This window comes from Lonchura striata, chromosome 1A (genome assembly GCF_050655825.1).
Source record: "Lonchura striata isolate lonStrDom1 chromosome 1A, ASM5065582v1, whole genome shotgun sequence".
NCBI classification, from domain to species: domain Eukaryota; kingdom Metazoa; phylum Chordata; class Aves; order Passeriformes; family Estrildidae; genus Lonchura; species Lonchura striata.
This window is the reverse complement of record NC_140741.1, coordinates 30,459,837-30,487,596: the sequence shown is the minus strand read 5'-3', so window position 1 is coordinate 30,487,596 and position 27,760 is coordinate 30,459,837. Positions and strand designations below refer to the sequence as shown.

Here is a 27,760-nt window from a genome sequence, read left to right as displayed (position 1 = left end):
TGTTACAATTCACACTGTGAAGGAGCTTAGCAGATGAATTGCTGACAGATCTATAGAGTGGACACTGAAGCACATGGCTATGATGTGTAAAGAATTGCTATTATTGTATCTGTTTCATAAGTTCACCACTTCTGACAAAGGGGAAGGGTGAAAATTATTTTGGCATGGCATGCATGCAACATTTCAGTTCTCTAATCTGGTGCTGCCTGAAAGCTTGTTTTGGTAGGTATTGTATCCTGGAATGACAGAGAACTAGAACTGGCAGGATGTCAAAATACTGCCAAAACCAGCTTAACCAAATTAAATCAGCTGAGCTGTGGAGAAGTGAAATGTACATTTAGAAAGACTCAGAGCTGGAATGTAGGTGAGGCTAAATACAGGAATACCAGTGTTATGTGAATACCTAACAGCAGGAATATTACCAATAAGGACATTTATACATAACAGTATTTTTATTTCTAAGTTAATCTGAATTGACAAACCTCTTAAAATGTTAAGTCAGGACTCCCAAATTCCCTGACCTATGGAGCTAAGAATTCTTAATCTTACTTCTACTGCTGGGTAAACTGAGGCAGAGAGTTCAGTGACTTACCCAAGGCCACAGAGGGAGTCACTGTCAGAGCCAGGATTAGAGCTCAGGAGATTCTGGCTCCCAGTTCCCAAGCTCAGACCACTAGACCATGGCCTCAGGATATTTCCAGCTGATCTTCAGTCTAAAAAAAAGTAAATTCTCAAGTATGTTACAAATATGTAACACACACACACACATATATATATATATATATGTATATTTATATGTCTATATATATATATATATATATGTATATATATTTCTTTTTACCTGAATGTAATTGTATGAGTGAAAACACATTGCTCATAAATCAGTGCTGGAAATCATGCCAGTATATTTGAGTTACCTTAATCATACATATATGCATGATAAAGCTCTGCTGAAAAAAAAAAATATTTAAATTACAGCCAATAAAAATACATATTGTATTTTTGAGGCTAAAGAACAAATTGCCTTTCCAACCCAGCTAGCATGTCATTTATATTAATGATGAAGCATTTCTATTAATGATAAGTTTCTCTGTGTGTAAGTAAACTCTATTAAGAAAGTCAGGTCCCTTGGTGGAGCTAGATCCTTAGTAAATTTTACTAGCTAAGCACTGAGTTCCATGTCAGAATAATTACACCTTTTATCCACTGTGAGCTCTCTCTTAGCTTCTCCATATTCCTTAATTTCCCACTTCAGCTAATTTAGCAGTAAAATCACAAAGGTTTAAAAGGTTAGCTACCAAGGAACTGGCGCATGAATGTTCTGTTAAGCTCCGTGCATTGAAATCGCATTATGTAGAAGAAGGAATTAATTAAGTAACAATTAGGTAGTGATGGATCATTGACAACATATCTACACTTGGGTGCTAAAAATTAATCTCCCCTGTAAAAACAATACATTGTGCATCTTCTCATTTATACACGAGCTGGTTTTACACTTGAAATATAAAATGGAAAGGCCCTTCAGCAACTTATTTTTAAAAAAGAGGCATATCTTCTGGCACAATTTAAACTATAAAATATTTTTAAAATTCATACAGCTTAACTTTAGTAATTAATTGAAAAAGTAATGAGGATAGCAAAAGGAGAACAAATTTTTAAAGGCAGGAGATTTTAAAGTGACCGTAAGGACATTTGTAATATGAAAGTACTTAGTATGTTAAACTTGCTAACAATTGTATAGTATTCTCTTGCTATCTTCCTTTGCAAGTTGCCATATTATTTCCTTGTATTGACAGTCAGCCTCTTAATACACAGATTGGCAGTTAGCCCAGTCAGTCCTCAATTCTAAAAGCCTCTTAGCAGATGAAAAATCTTTGGTTCATTCACACCTTGTAGAAAGAACAACAGGGCAGAAGTGACATCCAGATCCATTTAGAGTATACTTTGAGTCTGATTCTCCTTTGCCTTGCACCTTGTGTAGTCATTTATAGCTTTGCAAAGTGAGCACAAAATGAATCTAAAACACTGCTGCTCATGTGAGGAGAGAATTCTGATTTGGTTGCATTATTTCCAGAGGTGATCACAAAAAGTGCCAGCCAGTTGAAAAATCTGGCTCTGCATAGAATGTGTAAACAATTTTGACACAAAATCTAAAGTAAAAAGCAGCAACCCTTTCCAAACATTTTACAGAAATTGTACTTTTGTTTTGCAGTAATGAATGCTTGAAATTTTTATAGAAAGAATACTAAATGCTTAACTCATCTACAGAAAACAAATCCTATTTCTTCCTTTCTTTTTAAGAAGCATATTTAATTATGAGTCCTAAAGTTCTCACTTAAATATTCTCACTTAAAAGGGAGCTCATATCATCTATAAGATCTCTACAAGTCTGAACTTTCCACATGCTGCTTCCAAAACCAGTACTTTAAAAGTTGCATTTCTACAAAACTACCTGGAATCAATGTGAAAAGCTGGTATTATCACAACAGCTGGTCTCAGTCCATCAGAGTTCAACACTGTTCTGACTTTAGTATGAGTGACAAATTATTGTCAGCATTTATCAATGATATCTCCGCTATATGATCTACTATCAGTATGATAACTCAAGATCTACTGCCAAAAATATCTTTAAGATGCAAACTATATCAGCAGGACAGGGCCGCTGATATTAGATTACTGAATGTGTTTTAACAAAATTGACATTAAAAAATGAAGACTTCAATCTGGCTGTTGCTGGAGAAATTATTTCTACTTCAGAACAGGATACAGTAACTAATTCAGTATGTCTGGACACTTTTTCCCCATACTATCTTGTGGACATTTTTCTGGCCCTTCACAGCCAGAAGTCTTTCCTAGTACACTTAAATACCATAATGGCAGGATAGTACATGGCAACTGTGTGTTGATTAGGAGTAGAAACAGCAGTTACTGCATTAGCAGCTGTTGGTCTGAGAATATTGCTACAGTAAATAATGCCTCTCAGTGTTTCTATTGGATTTTTTTTCTTTTAATCATAGTCATGAATTTCATGGAGTCATCTTATGACACAGTTTCCAAATCTACTACCATGGTCCAAAGCTTACTTTTCAACCAAGTAGCTAAAGAATATTTTTTTTTTAATTCATAATATGTTACTAATACTATATTATAGGCTAGGATTTATTGCAGGGATTTGAATTTGTTTTTCTTCCTGTCTTTTTTTCCCTCTCCCCCTTCTACTTTCAGAGCTTCTGTAAGCATTCTGAGTTGCTAGTCTGGCTTGACTGGAAAGTACTGCATGTTTGTTGTGTGTCTGCATGTGTGATACCAACTGTTGAAGACTGCTTGATGTTAGATGAGGGCTTATGCTTAGAGCTTTTCTGCAGTTGTCTCTCTGGCAAAATTTTTCCTCGCCAAAGACAATGATGCATCTGTGTGGGGAGAGTCTGTTTTACAATACTACACTTGCCATGGTCTTATTTTTACTGATGGGGCATGATGATGATTTAATTTATATCAATAAAATTCATGAGTCATTACATTCATGTCAATAGCATTAAAGAGCTATAGAGACAAGTAAGAGTTCAGAATCAGGCTTCTGGTGTTTAATCTAAAAGCATATCTGAATCACTTCATTAAAGACAGAAACTGAAGGATAGATCCTCTGCTTACTTTGCATTACTCAGTCATGCCATCAGCATTAAACATCAAATAAAGAGCTAAAATGATAGCTGGCAATGTGTCACAGCACATGGGGTTTCTGTTTACCTCAGATACAGAAAATACTCTTGAATTAACAAGATTTAATACTACATTCCAAGTATGACAAACTTATAGTATTAGATCTCCTTGCCCTTGAATGTTGGCATTAATGTTTAAAAAATGTTTTCCTTCCCTTGTTTATTTGTTTTGTTTTTAATGTCACTCTTACATAACTTGAATGAAAAAGATTTACATAGCTTGAATGCAAAAGATGTAAAGGTAAACTATATCTAAGTAAGACCTCAGACACAAGTTAAGTTTTATAGCCCTGTCCATAAAGAATATTATATCTGGTAAATACAGAAGCATAAAAGTAGTGATCACAAGACATAACATTTGTTTTGTAAATATCTTATATAGCCTTATAAAATCTCCTTTTTTTAAAAAAAAAGTGAAATAATGTTAATTTTCTAAATTAACATTACAGACATTTTAAAACAATACAAGTTTTTATACTGCTGTCTGTCTCCTGCTCAGACAGAGAAATTGTGCAGGGCATGATGGGCATTAATTTCGTCCTCACTGATAAGTACTTTTAAAACTAAATATTCTTGAAATTGCACTTATTTAAATTACACTCAAGCTCCCTATAAATCTAAAAAAAGATTATAAGGAGGGGAAATAATTTGAAGAGGCCTAGCAAGTTAGCAAAAAATTGCTCTATTATATCTCTTCAGATTCTTTCCATTTATTAAGTAAAAAAAATTCTGGCATTTGAGAACATTTTCTAAAAATCTGTTTGATACATTATAGGCCCTAGAAACTATATACAGTCATATACACTTCCAGCTTCACCACAAGCATATGCCCAAAGATACCTAATCAGAGAACTGAGGGATTTATCAACAAACCAGGGCCAAAGCAAGCTCGGAAAAGGGATCTTTTGCTATATTTTCTGTATCTCTCACTGAAAACCAAAGATCTATCTGAACAACTTGTTTTTCCAGTATAGCCGGAATTGCAAAAAATATTTTTCTTCCGAACTCCCAGAGAAAGCTTTCTTTTCAGCCTGTTAGACTACACATTGAGTTTTACACCCTACACTAACACAGCATAAGTTTCTGTATGTTGAAACAATAAGATACTGTCTTCAGGTTGGATACAAGTGTTAGTTAAGCCACTGGTGTCTTAGGAGAAAACCTTGATATACTATCAACTCTTAGTAACCATGGGAATTATACATTTTCCTTTGTTATCTTTTCCATTGTTGTATTTTTTGATAATATTGCTGTGTATTTCAGCATGCTCACTTGGGCACACAGATTAATTATGAGGCAATAAACTTTACATAAAAGTGCTGAAAAACAATTAAAAATCTCACTTGTTTTTCAACAAACCAAACTGAATAAGAAAGTGAAGTACAAAACAGAGAAGTCACCTACCGTGGTTGTCTTTATCCGTCCTCCTGGTTGTGTACAGGTCCAGCCTGATTTATTGATTAGCAAATCACAGCCTTCTCCTTCTAAACATGGAAGCATTTCACACCACTGTTTTGTTTTGATAATTCGTGCTATGAAACAGAAAAGAAGAAAAAACAAAACCAAAAACAATTGGCAGGAGAATTTACATTTTACTTATGTCTAAACACTTTCTCATTTGTTGTCTATTTTCATTATCCAATGATTCAGCAATAGTTTATGATGAAGACAGCCCTCCCTAAGCAGTTTACAAAATTATTTACAACACCTGCTGTGTGAACAAATTTAATTTCAAACTTAAAAACCAACAAAAAAAACAAAAGACAGCTTTTTTATAAATCAAAAGAATGCTCATTCCAATGAAGGAAACATTGTTGGTGAGGACTAATAATTGGAAACTTACTATCCTAACTAATAATTTTTGTGTCCCACAACTGTGATCCATTGTGTTAGACTCTCTACAAACCCAAGCAGACTGTCCGTATCCTGAAGTACTTACACTGTAAATAGACATGAGGCATGCAGGGGAAAGAGAAAAGCCATAATAAACAGAGGGGTCAGTTTAACGACAGCAATTGAGAAACTCTCTCATACTTGCAAAGGTAGGGGTATAGTCAAGGGCAGAACCTAGGAACATAGGAAGGACAGGTATTGAATGAAGCAAAGGCTGAGAAACCATGGCGAAGGAGACAATAAGCTGAGGGAAAAGACAGGACCAAACAGCCTTTTACTACAAGGGAAAAGAAGCCTAGTTAGGGAGGTTTCTAACGAAAGCTGGCGTGATATGTATTTCGTGTCTACTCTTAATGCTTGTGTCTCTGGCAAGCCAGTTCTGCAAAGTTTCTGCAAGGTCATACACAGTATGGAGTCTTGGAACAACAGAGCCCTGAATGCAATAAAGTAAAAACAAAGGAGTTGTAAGGGGAATGTTTTCCTCAAGGTAGGGAGAGAAGGGGCTTTAATACCGGTACACCTCTCTCTGGACTATAATACTACTTCTTTTGCGTTCACCTTTGTATTTTCTAGGTTCCTGCTCATAGAATAGCAAACAATATTACTAATTATCTGGTATTCTGTTATTCTTTCACTCTTCACTGAAGACAGTATTGTACAGTGGAGTGCTTAGGATATTTTTTATAAAATACATATACAGAGAGACACAATATATAGCACTTGAACAATGTACGTGCAATATATTCATGCTAAACGAGGTAAGGTCTCCCAAACTAACTTTTGCTCAAGCTTTTGCTGTAAGGCTTGTAGTCTGCAGAAAATGGTCCTCAGTTGCTCCAGGGATCATCTCACCAGTTCTTGGCTGCACTATAGGAAAGATTCAGCACTTCAGTTTACACATAAGTGTCCGAGGATTCAAGGCCAGAACTTGTCCCACATAGAGAGACACAGATCGTGCCTTCCTCTATGTTGATGTGTGACACCAATACACATAACACACCTTCAATAATCATAAATAAGCCCAGCAAAAAGAGAACTACAGGAGAAGTACTTAGTAAAAGAAGACTACAAGAAGCTTATGCTGTACCAAATTCCTTTGGGGTCCAAGGAGACTTTATCCCAGTGAAAGATGCAGCTTTATGATCATGTGAACGTGTGATTCAGCCTGACATCTTCTGTCTGGAACTACTTAAGAATACAATCCCCAATGCCACTGGATCATGGCAAGAAATAGAAGTGGAATTTAAAGTATTTTACTAAAACTTCTTCCAATATTTTGACAAAGAACAACTTGTGTCCTCAGCTCTGGTATAATTGTTGGTACGCTCTAGTAATATAATAAAACCTGATTTCTTTCAGTGGAAGCTCAATCTGAAATTCATATTATTTTAATTATAAAACCTTTTTAGCACCTAAATGTCTACATCAGAATTTGCACTGTTCATTAGGGAATATATAAATCTATGGTGAAATGATTAATAACTAAATTTTTTTTGAGGCAACTCTTCTAGGATTTTTAGCACACAATACACAAAAATATGGATTCTGCTTGGGCGCCAGAGGTACTGCTCTACTGGTAACTGGATCATATCAGTTTTTGAGACTAACCTCTCCTTTGTAGCAGATAACAGCCTCATCCTTTAAGTGAAGGTCTGCATCCAGTTACAGGCTTAACAGAAAATGTTCAGGAAAATGCTAACACCAAATCTGACCTACTTGCATGCATATCTTTCTTAATTCACATATCAAAATGGCTGTTTCTATAAATGTTTCAACAATATGAGGAATCACTGAGAGACTGAATAGTAAACTAAACTCAGAAATATCCACTAGATTGCCTTTACTATCTCAGCTAGGAGGTTTTCCTGGAAACATGACTTGAAGTAATCTCATTAAAAAAAAGTATCGCTGAATTACTCTTAGTGTTTGCTTGGTTGCTGTTGCTACTATCACAAATCCTTGGGGTCATTGCTCTGGATACTGGCTATATCCACACAAATTTAAAACACACCAAGGGTATTTTACAAAACATAAATTCTGAAACATTTCTATGCTGTGTATAGATCAGCATTTAAGCTTGAGAATCAGAACTCCTTTTGTAAGGAAAAGCTAGGCAGCTCACCTGATTTAAAGCTAATCAGTATCAAAACTGTGCCTTCTCAGCCCCACACCCCCTTCCAATCCTGCTTCCTGCTGAGATCTCTTCCCCATTACTGGTTTTACATCCCTTTAATTCTGCTTCTCCGCCCACTCATTGCTTTGCTTCAGGAGCCTCACCAACACACAGACCCTCACACACAGTGCCACGAGGGAGGCCTGTTCTTGTCTGCAGGACTACATCTATTTTTGCATTTTCACTTTTCAGTTTGCACATTATATCACAGTATGAGAGTGAAGCTCAATGTGTAATATAGGAAGGGAGCAAAATGTACAACAATTTTTATCAGCATAATATCAAAGAATTTTCATCAGTAATTGAAACTGAGTTATACTAGTCAAAGCAAAGGAATATAGCGTATTTCCTGAGGCAGTGTAGTTGCCTTTTTTCTGTGTATATTCACCAGGGGTGTAATTCAGCCCTCTGCAGACAAAAGAGCAAAAAGCCTATCAGCTTCTTCAAATCCACTCTGAGCTCCATTATAAAGAATTAAATGATACACAGGCTTTGTGCAGAGCTTCTGCAAAGAACTGAATTTCAGCTTTAGAATCTGTGCTGACACTACCTTGCATCTCCTAAGAAGGGCCGTGCTTCTTCACTCAAACTGGAGTTAATAGGAACTGACATTGCTCAGCACATGGTAGAATTGCTTTCCTGGGTAGTGCCATTTGAACTGGAGAACAAATGGACTCTATCCAAGGGGTTTTCAGGCAAATAGTTTTGAGGCATTGGATGCAAGTAGATGTTGTATCAACATCACAACAAAATACCCACCAATGTGATCTTAACTGTTTTGTAAGACAGAGAAATTTGCAATCAATTTCCAGTTATTTGTTGAAAAAGTCTCCATTCATGATCAGTATAGTCTAATTTAAGACTGCTCAACTGAGTAGTGTTTCAGAACATCACAGATTGTTTTCTGCTAAATAATGACACTAGATAGGCTTTGTCAATAATCCTCTCACCTGGTTTCATATTATATTATTATAATATTAATATGGAAAATAATGGTTTAATTTCTAGACATTCTTTTTCCAGATTCAACCCACACTCAGGGAATTATCAGTGTCTGCATCTCTAGTCAATCTTTTAACTGAAAATCATCAACTCTTTGTGATAGCAAAAAATTAAGATAAGTCTTGTTCAGCAGCAGTAAATACAAAAACTTAGAATCATCTAAAATATGGTAAATTAAACTGCTCAGATTCTTGCAGTTTGTTGTCTCTTTTTTTTTTTTTAATGGAGAATGAATTGGGGAACTAAAAGTAAAAATGCACTTTATTTTCACTAAATAAGAATATTGATTGAAGCAGCATTTGGATACTGACACTTATGATTTCAGAATACATTATACTTTTATGCATAAAAGGTGGTGTGCAAAATGAATATTCATTTTTTTATACATCTATAAAATGCAATCAAACCCATGATGCATTAGCCTGAATAATGTAAGAAAAAGTAGCAGAGAAGATACATTGAAGTAGGGACAAGGGACAATTTTTTCCAAGCAGAACACAACATTTTGAAACATACATCTTAAATGAGAACTTATCTCAACTATACTTTTTCCAAAATGATGTTGTTTTTCACATTATTTTTTAATGGTAATTTTTAGCACTTAATGCAAGCTGTAACATATACATTGGAGAATATATTTCCTCTTTGACTTTCATATATTATTTCACTGTGGTTTTCCTTGAACTTTGAAGAAAGCTGATCAGCATAGCACATTCCCAAGGTTTAGAAATGCCTTTGGCTTCACCTCTATAGAAGTACATAGACAAACACATTCATCTCAGTGTATTTTGCTTGCCCTATTAACACTTAATAGGACCACATTTTTTATAATTATTCACCTTCAAATGATCCCTGGTTTCATAATCCCACTCATCTACTAGCCTTTTTTAAATTTTATCTGATATTTTTCCTTTTTCCATTTTTTCAACCCTAGCTTTTTGCTTTGACCATTTCTATCCTTTGCCTGATTCAGTACATATACACTATCTATGTAGCAAAGATCCCTAAACATCTTTCAGAACTTCTTATGTCTAGCTAGTTTTATCTATGACTGGTAAATTCTTCTCACTGTCCCCAATGTGAACAGAGGTTAATCATCTTTACCATGGTCACACAAGAATTTGTTGCACCGGTGGAAACAAAACCTCTGAATTCTTAGTGATCACTAGACCGGAGATCTTTCTGTGTCCCTCCTTCTTCACAGAGAGAGTGTATTTTAATATGTATACATAAAAAAATTAAACAACAACAAAAATATGCAAAGTAAATGCCTTCAAAAACATATCAGTTAAATTGCAGCAACAGGAAAAAGGCCATCTGAAAGACAAACTGAATCAAACCACTCTAAGATACTGCAATCATGAACTGTCTTTAGAGCAGCAATTTGACTGTAATAGTGTAAAAGCCCCAAATGTCAATCTATTTTACAACAACGAAACATCACAAAGCTTGGCTACATTTTACAGCAGTCATTCTGCTTCCTTAAAAAGAATTGAAGAACTGCTAATTCACAAAGAGTTAGATTGTCTCAATTATTTATAGGGCATCTAGACCAAAGACTATTTAGTTCTAAGAACAGCAATATAGCAATGTCTAGACACCTATTTTATCATTTAGCTCTTGCTGTCAAGATTGGGAGGGATGCTTTAGCTGAGGTTGAGAAATATATGGGAAAAAGTGATCTCCTGTGGGCTACAGAGAAGCTACAAATTGAGACCAGGTAACTAGATCAGGAGTAAAAGATTGAATGATGGGGCAGAGGCTTTTCCTGCAGCTCATCCAATCATAGTTCCACTGAGGGATAAATCTTATTGCAACCCCTGGGTTGAGAAAATACCGTCAATGTTCACTTGTACCCCAAAAAAGAATGACAATCTGGCTTTATCAGAAATGATGCAGATTGCACCTTGTACAACATGTATTTAGGGGAAGCAGGATAATACCTAGGTGACAATCTCCAAATTATGTAGTCATCCATATTATCCCAAAGAAAGACCCGCTAAGAGACACCACTGCCAGTTATATGAGTGGTTCCTAGGAATTTAGCTGAATTACCTGGCGTAAGAAGTTGTTGGATTAAACTGAGTGAAATCAGGAAGCTTAGCAAACCACTGATGCAAAAACTACTTGAAAATATTTTGAAAAAGTAAGACCAAACTTAAACTACTCCATTTAGAAAGGCATGCATGCATTTGTTCAATTTTATGACATACTTAATGTTTTGCTTTATCTTCATAAGACTCTTTGAAATAAATATATACTGACAGCTTAAAATAATTACGCAAACTAAAACTGAAGTATAATTCAGATTCTAGGAGCACTCTCATGAAATTCAACAGCTCTTATCTTTTTTCCTGTTTGTGTCTCCAAATAGAAGAATTTCCTCATTATGATACCCCCCCCAAACAATAAATAAATAAACAATGAAAAGCATATGAGACTAATGGCAAAGGAACATGATACCTGATATTTTGTAGTGTAGAAACTAGAATGTATTTTTCTGGCCTCTCTCTTTTCAGTTCTTGGAAAACTTTAATACTATATGACTCACTGATATAGTGATAGGTACTTTACACTAGTCTACATCCAGATGTTCAAATATTTGTATGACAGAAGCATTATCCTTACATGGAAAGAGTCCTACAAATCAGCTTCACTCTCAACTCATGTCTGTTTCCATTTTACTTTTCAAAGGCCAGTATTCTTCTAATTGCTCTCATTTGAGATTGTAATCTATCTCTGCACTTGTTCTCAACTCTCAGTCTCTCACTGGCAAATAGTATTCTCACTGGCAAAATTGCTTACTTAGAAAAGTAATGCATCAAATATAACACATATTTTCCAACTGCCAACAAAGCAGTTGGACAGAAACAGAAAAAACCATTTATTATAATTTATTAAATTTCACAGGGTCACAACAAGCATCCTGACAGCTATAATAAATGATGAATATTGATAAAATTTACATGTTAAATTTTATTTAGGGACAATACATGTGCTTCTAGTATCTTCAAAAGTAGCTTTTTTAAACTAAACATTAAAATGTCAGTCTTTAGAATAGGTAACCTATAGGGCCTACAACTTTGCCCAGGATTTCAGCAGTTGTCTGAATATCCATAGAGGTACATGTTCAATGGTTTTCAATCTATGAATGATGTTATTGCTTTGTTGTCTGTGGGTAGTTAGCATTTGCTGTCTAATAAGAGATGCTAATAGAACACCTACCCCTAGAGAAAGCCTTTGTCAGGATTCAGTGTTTTCTGTTTTTGTCCCCTGCTGTTCTGCTCTGCTGTATTCAATTAGTGTGCTGTAAGCAAAGTAAAAATTACTAAAAATCTGATCAGTGATATGCCAGCAAAGAACCCTTCAGAGATCAGGTTTTCATCACATTTCACTTTGCTGCCAGCACATAAAGAACAGCAAATTTCACTGGAGAGGGACGGCAATTTCAGACCCAAAGAAGAGAATTTGAAGATTGTGGCAAAGAATAGACAAGAAGGGTTAAAATGGGAAGTAGGGGGGGGAAACAGATATTAGAGGAAAAAATAGGCAAGAAAGGAAGGAAAAAGATGATAAATCCCAGCTATATGTAGTAGCTACTGAAGCTAATGGACAAGGTCAAAAAACTTGAGCAACTTGTTCAGTAAGTGGAGGAGTATGACAATGTAGGTAAGTGAAGGCAAAAGACCAAAACATATTTGGTTTTCTTCTCTCAAGTACACCAGTTTCAGTCCTCCTGATGATATGAACAGAGAACTGCAGTGGAAGACCAGATTCACTATGGTTAAAAGTCAAATGAGAACAGCCATCCCTACCTTATGCAGAGAAGGCTGGGCAGCTGTGGAAGAGGAAGAAGGACCCTGAGAACTCTCCTAGCTATGAAACATTTGAACAATCAAAAGTAATCACTAAATCCCAGTGAAGCAATAATTTTAAGGAGGATGCCACTGTAATGATTAAACTTGCTCTAAGTTACATGGTCAGAGTTTTCACAAAACACACACTAAAATTATAGCCAAGGATCAAGGTCCTTCTTGGGACTCTAGCTGTAAAGAGTTCATGTACCCAGTCTTACCGGGTACCTTTAATGAACTCTACACATGCTTAGTAAGGAAAATATAAAAAGAAAGAAAAAGAAAAGAAAAGAACAAGAAGCACTCTCCATCTGACAATTGGTTTTGCATGGGCAAAGCAATGAAAATCAGAATGTGAGATTTCATGTGCCTAAGGAGAGAAATCCATTAGTCTTTAATCTTTTGACATCTGTTTCTGGGAATTTTAGTCAATGTCCATGTGTATTCAAAGGACAAGCATTTAGCTGATGGTTCTGCTGTGGCCCTCACTGCTTTTGGTACTTTCCAAGTCTGGTGCCAGCATGTGTATTGCTGCTGTGACATGGTGCTGACATTTTATTGTGCACTGAAAGAGATAATAATTCAGCTGTTCTCAAGTACAATGGGCTTCCTTTGTCAACAACAAGAGCAATGGAAAACTTTGCCCTTGTTTTGTCATGTATGCATGAACAGAACATGGAAGCAAATTGAGTTGAAATGAGCTCGGTGACTAGCACAGAAACAGACTAAGATGTCACTGTGAGAACAATTAAAAGTATTAGAAAATGAAACTCAGTAATGAAGCTGAACTTATCTCCTACCCAAAGTGCTTTCCCCCTGTTCCATATGACTAGATGGTGTGTCACAGTAAGCTATATGCTTTTTGGGGTAAGCCTGTAACTTTTTGTTTTCATCAAATATTAAATATAAGCTACATTTATACTGGGGATTTTGACACAAATTGGTGTTTCAAGAATGAAGACTAAGAAAAATACCAATAAAACTAGTGAAACAGGTGAAAACAAAGAAAAAGGGAACCATTTTCATGTTACCACTTTTCATAATGAGAATACAATTAATATAAGCACTTGTGATTCTTTTGAAGCTTGTGTCAGTGACCCAGGAAACTTGCCATAGGGAACTGTGATGTTGAGCATTAGCTTGGAAACTGGCCTTTCCTTATGACTTCTGCTTTCACTAGCCAGTGTTTGACCAACAGAAGGAAAAAAAGTGTTAAAATACAGCAAGATTAGTTTATATAACATGCATTGTATTGATATGGTGAAATCCTGTTACATGTGGATGTGCTATATCTCAGCTGCACAGTCAATCACACATCTTGTCAGACAGCAGTTTGATATTATGGCTGTGGAGAATGATTTTTGACTGACAGGTTAGGTCATGTGATTTTTTTTTAAGATGGCTTTTCATCTATACAAAAATATTACCGTTCCTTATACCAAAATTTTATGATCTTATACAATTTTATTAATTTTGTACTTCATTTGGACAACTGTTTGTCTTGTTACTTCATCAAGCTTTCTCTGTAGAGCTTCTCCCAGTGTTTTGTAAGAATAAAAAATAAAATACAAATGAGTTCCTTCCATTGACCTTGGGTTCCTATTTTTAATTTATATTTATAATGCTCATAAAATTGGGAGGCAGATAACTTAAAAAGACACTGTATCTCTAAAACTCAGCTAATGCATGGACATTTTTACTTTGTGAAACTAATGCAACAAAAAATTGATTTTCTAAGATCCTCAAGATTCTACTAAAAAAAAAATTATTAACACTACAGTTCAGAAGGAGTTCTATAACAGAAATAGTCACTGATTAGAAGGAATAGCTTTTCTTGATCTAAGAGGCAATATTTGACATATCAACACATGTCCAGCAAATCTATGAACAGTCACGTCTTCTTGATATTGCTATCCTTTTCACCACCAGAAAACCTAACTTTAAATTTTCAAAATTATTTCTGTTCAATCAGACTAGAAGGATTTGCCAGAAGGTGAAAAGTGAAAGAAATGCTGCCTCTCTCCCAGGGCAGGCCATGCATGTGCTCCCATGCTACAGCCGCTCTGTTTGCAAGCAGGAGGCCTGTCCCTGTCAAAAGCTGCACAGTGGAGGCTGGTTGGGACAAAGGACACAGTAACAGCACAGAAAATATACTCTGACTTTTCTAAACCATCAGTTCTTAAAATTAAGGGTGGTAAGCATTTGTGGCTCTTCAGCAACTGCACCAATTGTTAAAAATCAGACCACCAGGCATAAAGCAGCTGATGAAGCCAGTAGATCGAGAGTTAAAGCAACTTTTACGTCATATATGTACTCCTTTACAGGAGTACATATATGATAGAGTCATATATTTTAGGGACAGAAACAAGAAAGTTTTTCAAAGGCCATAAAATTTAATCTAGTAATTTCTATAACAATTTCAACAATGTCTTGTTGGCATAAAACATAACTTTTAGAAAGACCTCCAGTGCTAACTTTCAGAAAATGCTTACATTTCTAAAAACTCTTAAGGCAGCTTATACAATTCAATGGCAAAGGCAAAACTTCTCAGTTCTACAGATTTTAGTATTATTCCTATAGGACTCATTTAACTCTCATAGGGATATACTGGTCTTCCTTTACTAAACCCCATATGATTGAGTAGTCTACTGCCAGCTATAATAAAGTCACATCTCTAACAAAACACTCTGTGTGCCTAAAGGTTAATTATGTAAATTTTAAATCTCCTCCTTTTGCTTTTTTTTTTTTTTTTTTTTTTTTTTTGCAACATTCAGAAGTATCTTAAGGAAAATAAAACAAACTAAGTATCAACACTGGACAAACAGGAGATAATAACCCCAAAATTAACTGGAATAGAAGCAAGTTAGAATACTCCATCTGCAGGAATGCAATTGTTTTCTTATAACAGCAACTGAAAAAGACCTTTCTCAAGTGACTCTTACTTTGTAAGAGCAATGGGGAAACCTCTTTGAAAATATCTACAAATTGTAACAAAGCAAACAGTACAAGTTCACAGTCCTGACTCAGGCAAAACCTGCAATGGGTTTCTTGAGGGTTCTTCTGAATAAAGCACTGCTTGACTGAGTCTGCAGCTTGGAAATAGCCCCTTGCAGATTTAGAAATAACAACTGCTAGTTCTCTATGCTTCTCTTAAGCACAATACTGAACTATTTAAGTGTTCACTTAGACTCAACATTTTAAACATACAAAAAAAATATCTTCAAGAAATCCCCCCAGGGAAACTCCACATTTTTTTTAATATTTTCACATAGCAAAATGGTCCTTTAAATTAACCCAGTATGCCTAATTATGACATTAAGCATGTATGTATGTATTTATGCATCTACGACATCAGGAATAAAAGTTGCTATTACTACATCACTGCGGTGTTTTACTCTGGACAGCAGGATACCCTGTTTAACCACTTTAGTTGTATTGGAATAATAGAATACTTTGTATTAAAGTGTAGAATAATGTGTACAATTTCTCCAGTGAAACTGAAAAAAAAACCTTTCATAATTCCCTAAGTGTAGTGCCTATTTACACTTTTTAAAAATTCCTTTATGTTCAACAATGGAAATATGTATATATTGGTGTATATATTATATTTCTTTCTAATAATGTTAATAAACACAAAATTATTCAGATATCTTATGCCATTATCGGCATATTGTGTATTCTAATTTAATCTTCAAATTCCTAACTTTTGGCTAGTGAAAAGGTAGATATTTTAGATGCCTCTTACAAAGATTTCTCAGCTTATCAACTTAGAAATATTCACAAGATATTCAAAACCTGGGAGAATAATTTCATGAAAACAGATACATAGTCTGATAATATGGAGATTTGCAATTTCTACCATGTGTACAAGCAGGCACTTCAGTTTTCTGAAAATCAATCTTAGAGCATATGTGACAGAGGTATGTATAACACACACAGACACAAATTTGTTAGGAAATTCTTCAAATTCTTCAGCAGCTTTGCTGTAATATGAATGCTGGGTATTTTTGTGGTTGGTTTATTTTTCTTTTTTAATATTTAAACAAACTTGTAGTGGATGATACAGCTTCAGTGTCCTGTTTATTACATGAATGGTCTTGACTACTTGAATCTGTGCAACCCATTCAAAAACAGACTGCAAAATGCCAAAGACTTTCTTTCACTTCCAGCCCTGCTCAAGTTTTCTTTGAGGCAGTGCTCATCTGAATCATTGCCTGTTTCTTGCTTGCAAAACATTCATATTCAAAGCACCATTAGCAAAATAGCAATTAACAAAGAGCCTTTTATGCCAACATGCTACAACTTCATCTCACACACCCTTTACAGGAAAAAGGTCTTTTCTCTTCTTTCCAGTATCAGTGAAGCACTCATGCCATGTGAAAAGAATGCTTCCTTTCAGTGCAGAGGGGACATGACTGTGCCTAATGCGAATCTACTCTACATACAACTGAGGGGAAGACAAGGTGACCTAAATGATCTTTCTCATTTCTAACCTCTATGGAGGTTCATGATATTAGAAATTACATATTAACAACCAGATACATAATTTTGTGTGGAAATTTCACTTCCACAGTGCTTCCACAGGATGTTTTTCTTAATTTTTATCTGCTGTAAAGGATAGGAAAAGCACTTTTAGGTTTGTCACAAGTATGAACAACAAGAACAAGAAAGGACAGTAATTAGCCTTGAGTCATTCAGAGCAGTCATTCACAAAATATTGCTAACACTGAGCAGTAAATGGGAAACAGGAAGAATCTGTAGTTATATCACATTAGGAATTGGTGGGGTTTTTTGTCAATACTCCACCTTGGCACTAAGACAAACAGTGAGGTTTCCCATGAAGTAAGACTTTTTCTTTACAGTATGCTGTAGATGCAATGATAATATTAATTAGTGAAAAAAAAGAGAAAGGGGAAATGTTTTATAATTTCTCCTAATAACAATGATAATTTTTTGGCAATTTCACAAGACACAATATTGAGTAGCAAAGGGTTGGTCAGAAAAACACATATGACAAACACATTTGTAATAATGGCAGATAGGCAATATCAAAGCATTTTACAGTAATGTAAGGATACATATGAGAATCTAACTTCCCCAAAACATCTTCAATATCAGGCACAATATTTCCCATGGCTGAACTACACAACCCTGTGACATGTTAATAAACTCAATCATTCAAGAACAGCTGTAACATTGCCTAGAATGTGTTACCCTGAGTTCCCACTAGCACAACACACACTCGTAAAACAAGAAACAAAAAAGAAACGACCCCTCAAAGGCTCTTGTGTGCCTTTATTTCACACTGAATAAGCAGGCACAGTACAGCCTGCTGCTAAGCTTTTCCTTACCAGTTGGTCAAAACATGGATAGACTCTTGGTTACAGCTCCTAATGTGTTGATCAACTGACCCAGAAAAACAAAGGCTAAGGGTAAGCAACACAGAAATTACTATACTGGATCAGACCTGAACAGTCTAGCCTAACATCCTGCCTCTACAAGTAGCCAGAGGGATGTGTAAGAAACCAGCACCCGCCAGCTGCCCCGATTTCTGTATGTTCTAGCAAGAACTGTTCTAAGAAGAAATAACTTAATACACCCAGGTTTTTTTCTCAATTATTGCTTTGCAAGCTGTTGATTGAGGGGCAAAGGGTGGAAATTGCACATCTCAGAGGAACAATTAACTTTGTTCTTGATTCCCTGAGGTGTATGGTAAACCATAATGCCATAAATTAATCCAAGGAGAGTTTACTGTAGTAGATCTAAATTGATAGCATTAAAAATGTTCATATAGTTGTGTTCACAATTGCCTCTTGTGGTTTGTTTTTTTTTTTTTTTTTTAAAGGAATTTTCATTGCCAGTTTGAAGGGAAAAAAACTCACTATAATTTTTTCCATTAAAATATAGAAAGCATTTCATATGCATCACACATTAATCACAGATAAATTAAGGACACAGAAAAACAAATATGATAAATCACACATCTTTTTGCCTGAGATATTATACAGCATCAGGCTTCTATACCTCATTAACTGCTGTATTTGCCATTAACACTTCACAAAAATGTGTGAACATATAGCTGCATCATGAAGCTGTTAAAAACAAAACTGTCTAATTTTTTTGCTTCATCTTCCTCTACATATTAGATGAAAATCATCCATACTGCATACATTTCCTGGCTTAAAATATAAAAATTTCCTTTACAATGGAATCTACAAGGTATTCCATTCACTGTAATACCTACAGCACATTATTATCCCCCAAGCTCAATACGAAATCTTTCCTAAATAAGCTTGACCTGCTAGCACACTGTTCTGTTCCATTCAGCTTTTTACACAGAACTCAGCTGTGCTGGACCCAAGAGCCTCTTGGTAGGATATGTGGCTCTCATTTATCAGGTGCACTCTCACTCCCAGGACAAGAAGTATATGTGGTAAATGTTTTGTGCAACATTTCCTTGCTTCTGTTTTTCTTAATGCAGACACACACACACACACACACACACACACACACACAGAGACACACACACATATATATATATAAAGGAAAACAAGCAAATAAAAAAATAAAACAAATACTGAACTTAGAGTGGAAAGTGCTGAACCTTATCTTTAGCTCTTTGAAAAATTTATTTCAGTTGAAGTTAGGCCACAGACTGCCTTCCTTAGCACAGCCAGCTGCCAAATGAGGCTGCTGAATACATTCTCATTCCTGCCCTCTCTTGTCAATAAATACATGTTTAAAAGTACTAACTTTAAGACACTTCTTTAAACATCTATCCTCTCTTCCATAGCAGCTCTCAAAATAACTCTCAAATTAAGAAATCACATTAATTTCCTAAATATACCCCATGTTTCAGATATCAGAAAGATTATTCTATTTAAATTCTTTGCTTCAGGAGAAGGATCACAACTGCTTTCATCAGGCTCTCTGGCACCTACCCTTAATACTGGATAATTTTAAACACAACCCCAAATTTATTACAAAGTGTTAACATTTGGAACATGAAACGAAAACATTAAAATAATTGGAATGCTAATATCCAGCTTTGTACAGGATGTTACTCTAGTATCTTACCCATTTGGGGTGCTAGTGGTCTATTTTATTATTTAACAGAGAGGCAGTTACTGGAGTTAAGGAATTATTTCTATTTTTTTTTTCTGATTAATTATACTAAAATCTATAAAAATGAGGAATTTTCTTCTTAGCAGAAACACTGGTAAACCACATTCATACCCTTTAGTATGTTCTTTCACTCTTACTGCTTAGTTACTTAGTTTCATATAATTTCTGTGCAGTTTGTGCATAGATCATGACAAATATTCACACATGCTAGTACCTGAGTAGTATATTTATCCTAAGAAATGTGTAGACTCTACCTTGTCCCAACAGCTTGACAAGGACAATACACAATTAATTAATTACAAGCACTTTAGAACATGTCCCAGGCCTGCACTCTTTCCTTCACCTTTTGTGAACATGAAGAGCTCCTGCTTTCACAGCTTTTTGTGAAGCTGGAGTCTGGAACTGAGAACATCCTCTAGGTACTCTGACTACACTAGCTATGTCACTCAGTTCCTTTAAGCTATGGTGTAAAATGTAAATAAGATTTAACATCTTCTGGTGATGTAGGCACTAGCAGAAAAATCAGCTTGCTTGTCTTGCACTGATGTATGTTGCCAAAGACACATTTCATTGGAAGATTTTTTCAAAGGCTTTAGGTTTATCCTTCAGCTATAAACGGTAAAACCAGCTATGGCCTTAACACATACACACAACTACATAATTAACCTGTCAGTTTTATAACTGACTCATTAAAACAATGGGCCAGCAGTAACCTTGAAAAAGAATTTTGAAAGATTATTGTTAAAATAATGTAGAGAAATGCCTTGATATAGGGGAGGATAAAAATAAACCCTGGTTAGGAAAATATGCATATTTTTACCAACTCTGATTTACCATCAAAGGTTTAGCAGAAATGAATTCTCAATGACTATCTCACAGTAAGAATCACTGAAGTATAAATCCAAACTTTCCAACCAGAGTTTTTAAGATCTCTGTTTTTATATCCCTTTTTATTTCTTTTAGCAAGATACTAGAGAATGATGTAAATTAAATAGCTATTATTACCAATATAAAGAGTATTTGTATATTTTTCAAGTAGTATAAACCAGAATAGTACCACTGAGCAAAAAAAATCCATTTACATTAATACTAAATCTAGAACTGCTTTTGTTTATTAAGCATTGGGATTTTTCACTGAGATTTTATGCTTATAAATGCACATGAGCATATTTTACAACTGACAAAATTGTAGTTGCTCTTGGAAACAAGCGAATTCAAAATCTGCGTTACTTGAGAGAAAATGAAAGCCTATACTTCATAACTTAGCTGTAATATTTGTTCCTAATACAGCAAATAAAAGCAGGAATCAACTTCATGCAAAATTGTAAATTATCTCAATCATTTTAATGTGTGAATCTAAATAGGTTAAGAATGAAAAAAATAATATATATATAAATGTATTTGGAAACATAAAAGCAATACAAGTTGAGGAAAAAAATATGAAACTGGAAAACACAAGAGTTGTTAATTTATTTTATGGATGACAGACTGTATGACCAGCAAGAAACATTGTAATTCTATATTCCAACCTCCTGTATAATGTTACCCAGAGGAATTCTTTGCATTCATCACTCTCCTCACCACAGATAGCAGTAGCTCTCATAAAACTAGAGAACTGTTTTGGAAAACACACAGAAAACCCTGAGTTTAAAATTTTCAAACCACAACTTCAGTGAGAGATCCCAAAGGACAATGACAATTGCTCACAGAAAAAAAAATGTGCTTGTTTTGCATTTTTTAAAGTCAAAGTTACAACACTGGTGCCATAAACTCTATACTCCAGAGTGAGGGATGGAAGAGGCCTCAGGAGATTTCTAATTCTCTGAACTCTTGATCAATGTCTTGATTAGCACAAACGTCATACAGTAAAGCATGTTACTTTCATCATCACCAAGACTGCTCTCTGAACTCTTTTAAATTTGTCAATATCTTTATTGAGTTGTGAACATAAGAATTAAGCATACTAATATATTAAAATGTGTGCTATGTCTCAAAAGTGCACCAATGGGCTTTCCTATATTCACTGGAGCTTTTCCAGACATTTGTCTCGAAGATATTCATTCACCTTTATGAGCATTTTTCTTCTTCCAAATATTTTATTGCCATGAATATACTGAATCTAGCTGGGCTGGAGGCAATTTTCTTCATAGCAGCTGGCATGGTACTTTAGACTTGTTATGACAAATGTCTTGGTAACACACTAGTGATTTAGTTGTTCCTGAGCAATGCTGCACAGCACCAAGACTTCCTCTGCTTTTCATTCTGCCCTCCCACAGAGAGCAGGCTGGGGATGGACAAGAGTTTTGAGGGGACACACTTCCAACACAGCATATTCTGTGATTCTTACAGCTGATCCAAACTGACCAAATGGATATTGCATGTCATACAATGCCACTCCTGTCAATAAAAAGCATGGGGTACTTTTCCAAGGTAGACACATTGGCTGGGCATTGGTTTGCTTGGGGGAGGTGGTGTGCAACTGCCTTTCCATTGCTCCCTCCCTCTATTGCTGCCACTTTAACTGTCTTTATCTTGACTCAGTATTTTCTTCTTTTTTTTCCTTACTTTTGCTCTTCTCTCTCCTATTCTGTTGCAGGGACTGGGAGTGGGGGTCAGTAAGCAAGCAGATGGTGAGTGCTTAAGTTGCTGGCTGTGATTAACCCAATACAGCCTATTAAAAGATACAGCTCACACGGTTACACACACTGAACCACCGGACAATGCTCCTGAAGCTTTAGTGGATAATTCCCAGTCTTGGCCATTGGAACATTTTGGCAAAAAATGATCTGTGTAGTCTTTACAGCAATCTATGCTGCCTACTTTCTAGATTACCTCATGGTCAGAAGTGACTTCATAGAGCTGCTTGAGTTCAGGGAGGCATAACCCTCCAGTGCAATTCAGCAGATCCCACACAACTTTCTTTCCATATCATTCTTCAATCTCATTATGACTTCACATATGGTTTATCTTTTCAGGGGCAGAATGTAGTAAAAATCTTACTTGTAAGAGCCCAACACAACATGATGCTGCACAGGAAAATCACTCAATGTGCACCCACAATTAGAGCCACAGCTATAAGAAGTGCCCATGATGATCACTAAGAATAGAGCAACCTCACACCTTCCAGCTCTTCGGTTCTACAAATGCTTCTCTCAGCTTCTATAAATGCTTGTCTTGGGCTCTTGCCCTGACATTGTAGGTTGAGAGCTGAAATGGGGGTTTCCCAGGCAACTCAAATCTGTCTAGCAACCACCCATGTAAGCACTCATTACAAGGTCATCACAGTGTGTTTTCTATTTCCCATGGCATCATCTTGTTCCTTGGCAGCTACAGAAGACAGATGCGCATGGTGCCTGCTCAACCTTGGCTCCTGGCGCCAGCAACCGGAAGCCAGCTGGACCTGTGATCCAACTTTTGACAGCCAGCAGCACTGGCCAATACTGATACAACACCCAGAAGAGAAAAGCCAACAGAAAAGGTCCCTATTTGGTCCATACATTAGATGCCCTATGGACCCAGTGCTTGGTGCTGCCTGGTCCTGGTCTGGGTCTGCCAGCAGACACAGGTAAACTCAGCACAAATCAGCTATCCACAGAGCCATGTGGCTCGAGAGAGCTTGATATGTGGATAGACAGATAGCTTGAAGTCTCCAGGGGATCCATTGGAGGGAAAAGTTCTGGAAAGACTGAGTTAAAACAGCAGCAATGGCATTTGGGACATCTGTCAATCCTGAAAGCTTTCCTTTGCAGAATGCAGTGACTGGGGTCACCTTAAGGGCTTGCAGTAGGAATGTAAATAGCTACTTCAGCATGAAATGCCACCACAGGGGTTACATAAAGTTATCTAACACAGCAGGATGGGTAAAGCCATTGGAACTACTGTAGCCATTGACACTTATTTTAGTTTGTTTAGATCCTTTTAGTTTGTGAATCATTCACAAACACCAAAAGTGACCTTACATTTTCTCCCAAGTTAAGAACAAAGATTACGCACTACAGATTAAAAGATCCACTAAAAAATACAGCTGTATGATGTGACACTCTATTTACATTCACTTACTGATCTGCTAATTAGTGACTTTTTTCACTTATTACATGGCATGTTTATTTTTAATTGTACATTGTTCTTGCTTGCTTCCAGTTTTTGTGTCTATTGAGGAAGTACATTATATTAACACTGGTACCATTATTACATAAAAATGCAATTGATATGGAAAAAAAATAGTATACTAGCTGAAAATCTGCAATTCAAACTAGGCCAAAAGATCTGCAGATTGAACTCACCTCATTAACTTATTTTTGATATGCAGATTAAAGCAATATGCTTGCATCTTTACAGAATAATTTTAATGTTTAAGACTAAAAATTTCAGAAACACTGTATAAGACCCCCTTAGAACAATCACTGACACAAGTAGTCTTTCACCATGTTAGAGATACAGGCATTTTTTCTCCTGGGATTACCTTTTCACCTACTGGAATTAAGTATCTACATTTGTACTAGACATTCCAGTGTTTGTCCAAAGCTGCCACTAGATTATCAAGCAAAAATAACCAAGCTCGACCTTCACTCCCACAAATTCTTTCAACCTGTCCTTGGTCATTCTCCATATTTCCTTGACTTCCTAAGTACCATACTGATATTCAGAGAAGAGTCTTTACCTGGGTATTCTTTAATCTACAAAAGAAGGTATTTACTACTACTTTCAAATTAAACAGCTCCAGTGCTGCTGTAACAAAGTATTTCATTGCTATCATCTTCATCTAATATGATGTTTCCTTTTTACAAAACTCTAGACATAAAAATAAGATGTTTTTCAATGTAAAGGACTGCTATTATTGTAACACATACACTGAGAGAGACATTGAGTTTATTCAGTAGCTGAGACAGCATTATGGTGAAAGAATAATTTACTTGTTAAGGAAAAAAACCCACAAAATCCAAAGTAAATATTGTCTGATCAGATTAAGTAGCCAAATACCATTGTTTACATACCCACAAAGGAAACTATTTTATCTGTCATTCATTGCTTGATACATGCAAGCAATGTAATTCAAAGCAGCAAACACAAACATAAAAATGCTTCCATCTGACTTAGGAGGTGCCTTAATAGCAGATTCTATAATCCATAAAAAAATTTGTCTTTCATAGGCTAAACCAGACTAGTCTCTGCAAGTTTCTCAAGCAGCCTCTGAAAAGATACCTTGAGAAAATATTAGATTACCAAAAGGATTTGTTTTTATTATTCTTCAATATAATATTACTTTCAAATTAGGTAACACAGTCCTCTTTAAAACTAGTGGAGTAGTAATTTATTTCATCACCTGACATCAAAACAAAACTCTGGGGAAGCTTTTAAGAAAAGATACATAATCTTTAGCATAGCAGGCTCATGCTAGTTTGGAAAACAAAACACTAATAAGAAAATAAAGGAAAAGCACCAAAACTCAGGTTCCTGTGTAGAAAAATCTATTTTCAATGAAATATTTTTTTATTTATTTAGATTAAAATTAAATGAAAAGTTTAAGATTGGTCTAATAATTTAGAATACATTAAAAAAAATAAAACCATTGACCTACTGAGTAGGACTGGAGTATTGATGAAAAATTGATGCTGATTTAGATAAAAAAGAATGTGCTTCTACATTTGAGGCAGCTCTCAAGATCCTCTTCCCACTGAGTGATGAAGAATGTTTACCAGTTATGAATTATACTGGCATTCCAGCAGTTTTACTTCACCCACAGCTCCTTTAAGAAGATTGAACAGTAAAGTAATATTCTAGAATGCACTTCAGTATTTGTCTTTACTGTGCTAGGACTTCATATCCACATATCTTCAGCTATCTACACTGAAATCAATGCTTTGACTTTTGATCAATTTAGAAAGTAAATCAAACCAAAAAAGTGACATTTGACTTTAGTAATAGGGTTGTACAGTCACAGTGTGACTCCAGGATTTCATGACCTGCACAGCTTCCACTTTGGTTTTAACCTAAAGGGAGCTTTGATACAAAAAAGCTCCAGATGTGATCTGTTCTACCTACTTGAAGCAATACCACAGCTAGTATCAACAGAGAAGCTTAACCTAAATTCCTCCCAGTTTAAAGAAAATTGAGTGTCAATACATTGCTTTTAATGGGAACTTTCTGCTCCATGGGACCCAAATAACCAGATCCTTGAAGCAGCATTACCTTTGCTTCCCTTGTCTCCTTGAAATGAACCCATCAAATGACACTTTTATTCCCTACAGGTATGTTTTACTAGAATAATAAAATACCCAGGAAAACTAAAAGAAAACAAGCCCCAAAACCACAAAACCAACCAAAAACCTCTTAAAGCACAAAAAGTCTGAATGGCTGGGTGAGAGGCTTGTAAATAAATCTAGCCCTGTTCACTGCTCTTAGACTAAAGTGACCTTTCTTCTAGCTCTCCTTTTCAATGTAATTTTTTTTACCTTGACAAGCTGGAGAGATGGGCTGACAGGAGTCTCATGAAGCTTAACAAAAGGGAAATGCTCTGCATCTGGGGAGAAACAAACCCCAGTAAATGCTGGGGGATACCCAGATGGAGAACAGCTTGGTAGAAAAGAATCTGAAGGTGCTGCTAGATAAGAATCTGATCATGAGCCAGCAAATGTCCTTGTAGGGCTAATGGTATCCTGGACAACCTTAGGAAGAGTATATATTCTGCCAACCATGCCTTAACCTGGGAGTGGAAACAGCAGATCTTTTTCTCTGTATATTTACAGAGTATTATGTCAGTAACACAGATAAAATAATCACAGAATTTCAGAGGATCTAGAACTAGCCTAATTATCATCACTTCATTGCAATAGTGCAAATTACACTACTACAATAAACCAATATTTACAGTATTCCACTGCAGTATGAGCCAAAGGAAGCCTCACTTCCAGCAGTGGGAGATGCAGATTTAATATTTAGTCTTTTTCTCCCAAGGGAAATGTCAACTTTCCTGCCTTAATTCTCTTTGGCACGAAACATTCACTGGAAATACACCTGGTTCAACCGAGAATGTTACAATTAAATACTGAATTCTGTTCTAAAATAAGCAGCTCAATTTAAATACTGAATGTCTCTTCATATTTTTTGCATCATTTTTAATTATAATACTACATGCAATTACTATTATGCAGTACTTTTCAGCTTCAAATTCCACAGCCAAAATTAGATCATAATAAAATATTTCTTTGGAACTTTTTTTAATTTCAATAAAAGGTTCTCTTTCACTCCTTTTTAATGCGAATGTTCATTTTAAATGCATCCAATTTAAACACTATAGCACTTTGACAGTGCATTACAATAAAACACAAAACTGACAGAATTAATTAATGAACAGTAATTACTGTAATTTACAGTAATTCTGTCTGACAGCATCTAATTACCAACCTAGCATCCCTATGACTATAAAGGTAAGCATTTTATTGCTTCTCATTTTTTAATGGGGAAATTGAAGCAAAAATGTTAATTAAGCCCAGAATACTGAAAAATTAGATGTCCAGAATTTAGTCTGGTATGTATCTGTGGTAGATTTAAAGCTTCTCTTTTTTTTTTTTCAGAATGGCTCATTAGTCTCTAGATCCTTCTATTGCTTCAGCATATTTTCAGAAAGCAAACAGTCTGATTGGTAGGGGTATGAATATTTTCCAAATTCTACATTTTGCTGGGGTTTTAATTTCTCAGAAGGGGAAATATCCCAAATATCCAAGCAGAATGATTAGATTTTAGATTAGCTTGGATGGATTATTTATCAGGAATTCAAGTATAGAAGGTTTCAGGCTTTTTTAAGAGATTTTTCCTCCTCTCAAAACTCCTCAGGTCTCTTTCTGTGGCACCTATCTCCAGCATCTCATTCCCCAGTCTGTATGAAATCCAGGACTGCCCTGTTCTAGTGGCAGAACCCAGCACTTGCTTTTGATCATCTGGCTGGTGATTGCACAACCCTCTAATTTGTCGAGGTCTCTCTGCAGGGCCTCTCT

General features: G+C 35.6%; 1 protein-coding gene across 11 annotated transcripts in view; it reads right to left on the bottom strand.

Moving 5' to 3' along the window:
- Positions 1 to 27,760, bottom strand: part of TAFA5 (TAFA chemokine like family member 5) — a 475,974-nt gene that overhangs the window by 150,530 nt on the left and 297,684 nt on the right. For 6 of the 11 annotated variants that reach the window (XR_014952370.1, XR_013340007.2, XM_085570408.1 and 3 more), the window contains one exon: positions 5,124 to 5,251. Coding sequence is in view for 4 of the 11 variants with exons in the window: in XM_085570408.1 (XP_085426534.1) it covers positions 5,124 to 5,251 (128 nt within the window). In the remaining 7 variants the exon portion in view is untranslated. Of the gene's footprint in view, positions 1 to 592; positions 714 to 5,123; positions 5,252 to 27,760 lie in introns of all 11 variants that reach the window. The other 5 variants (XR_014952368.1, XR_014952367.1, XR_014952369.1 and 2 more) reach the window with 1 other exon arrangement.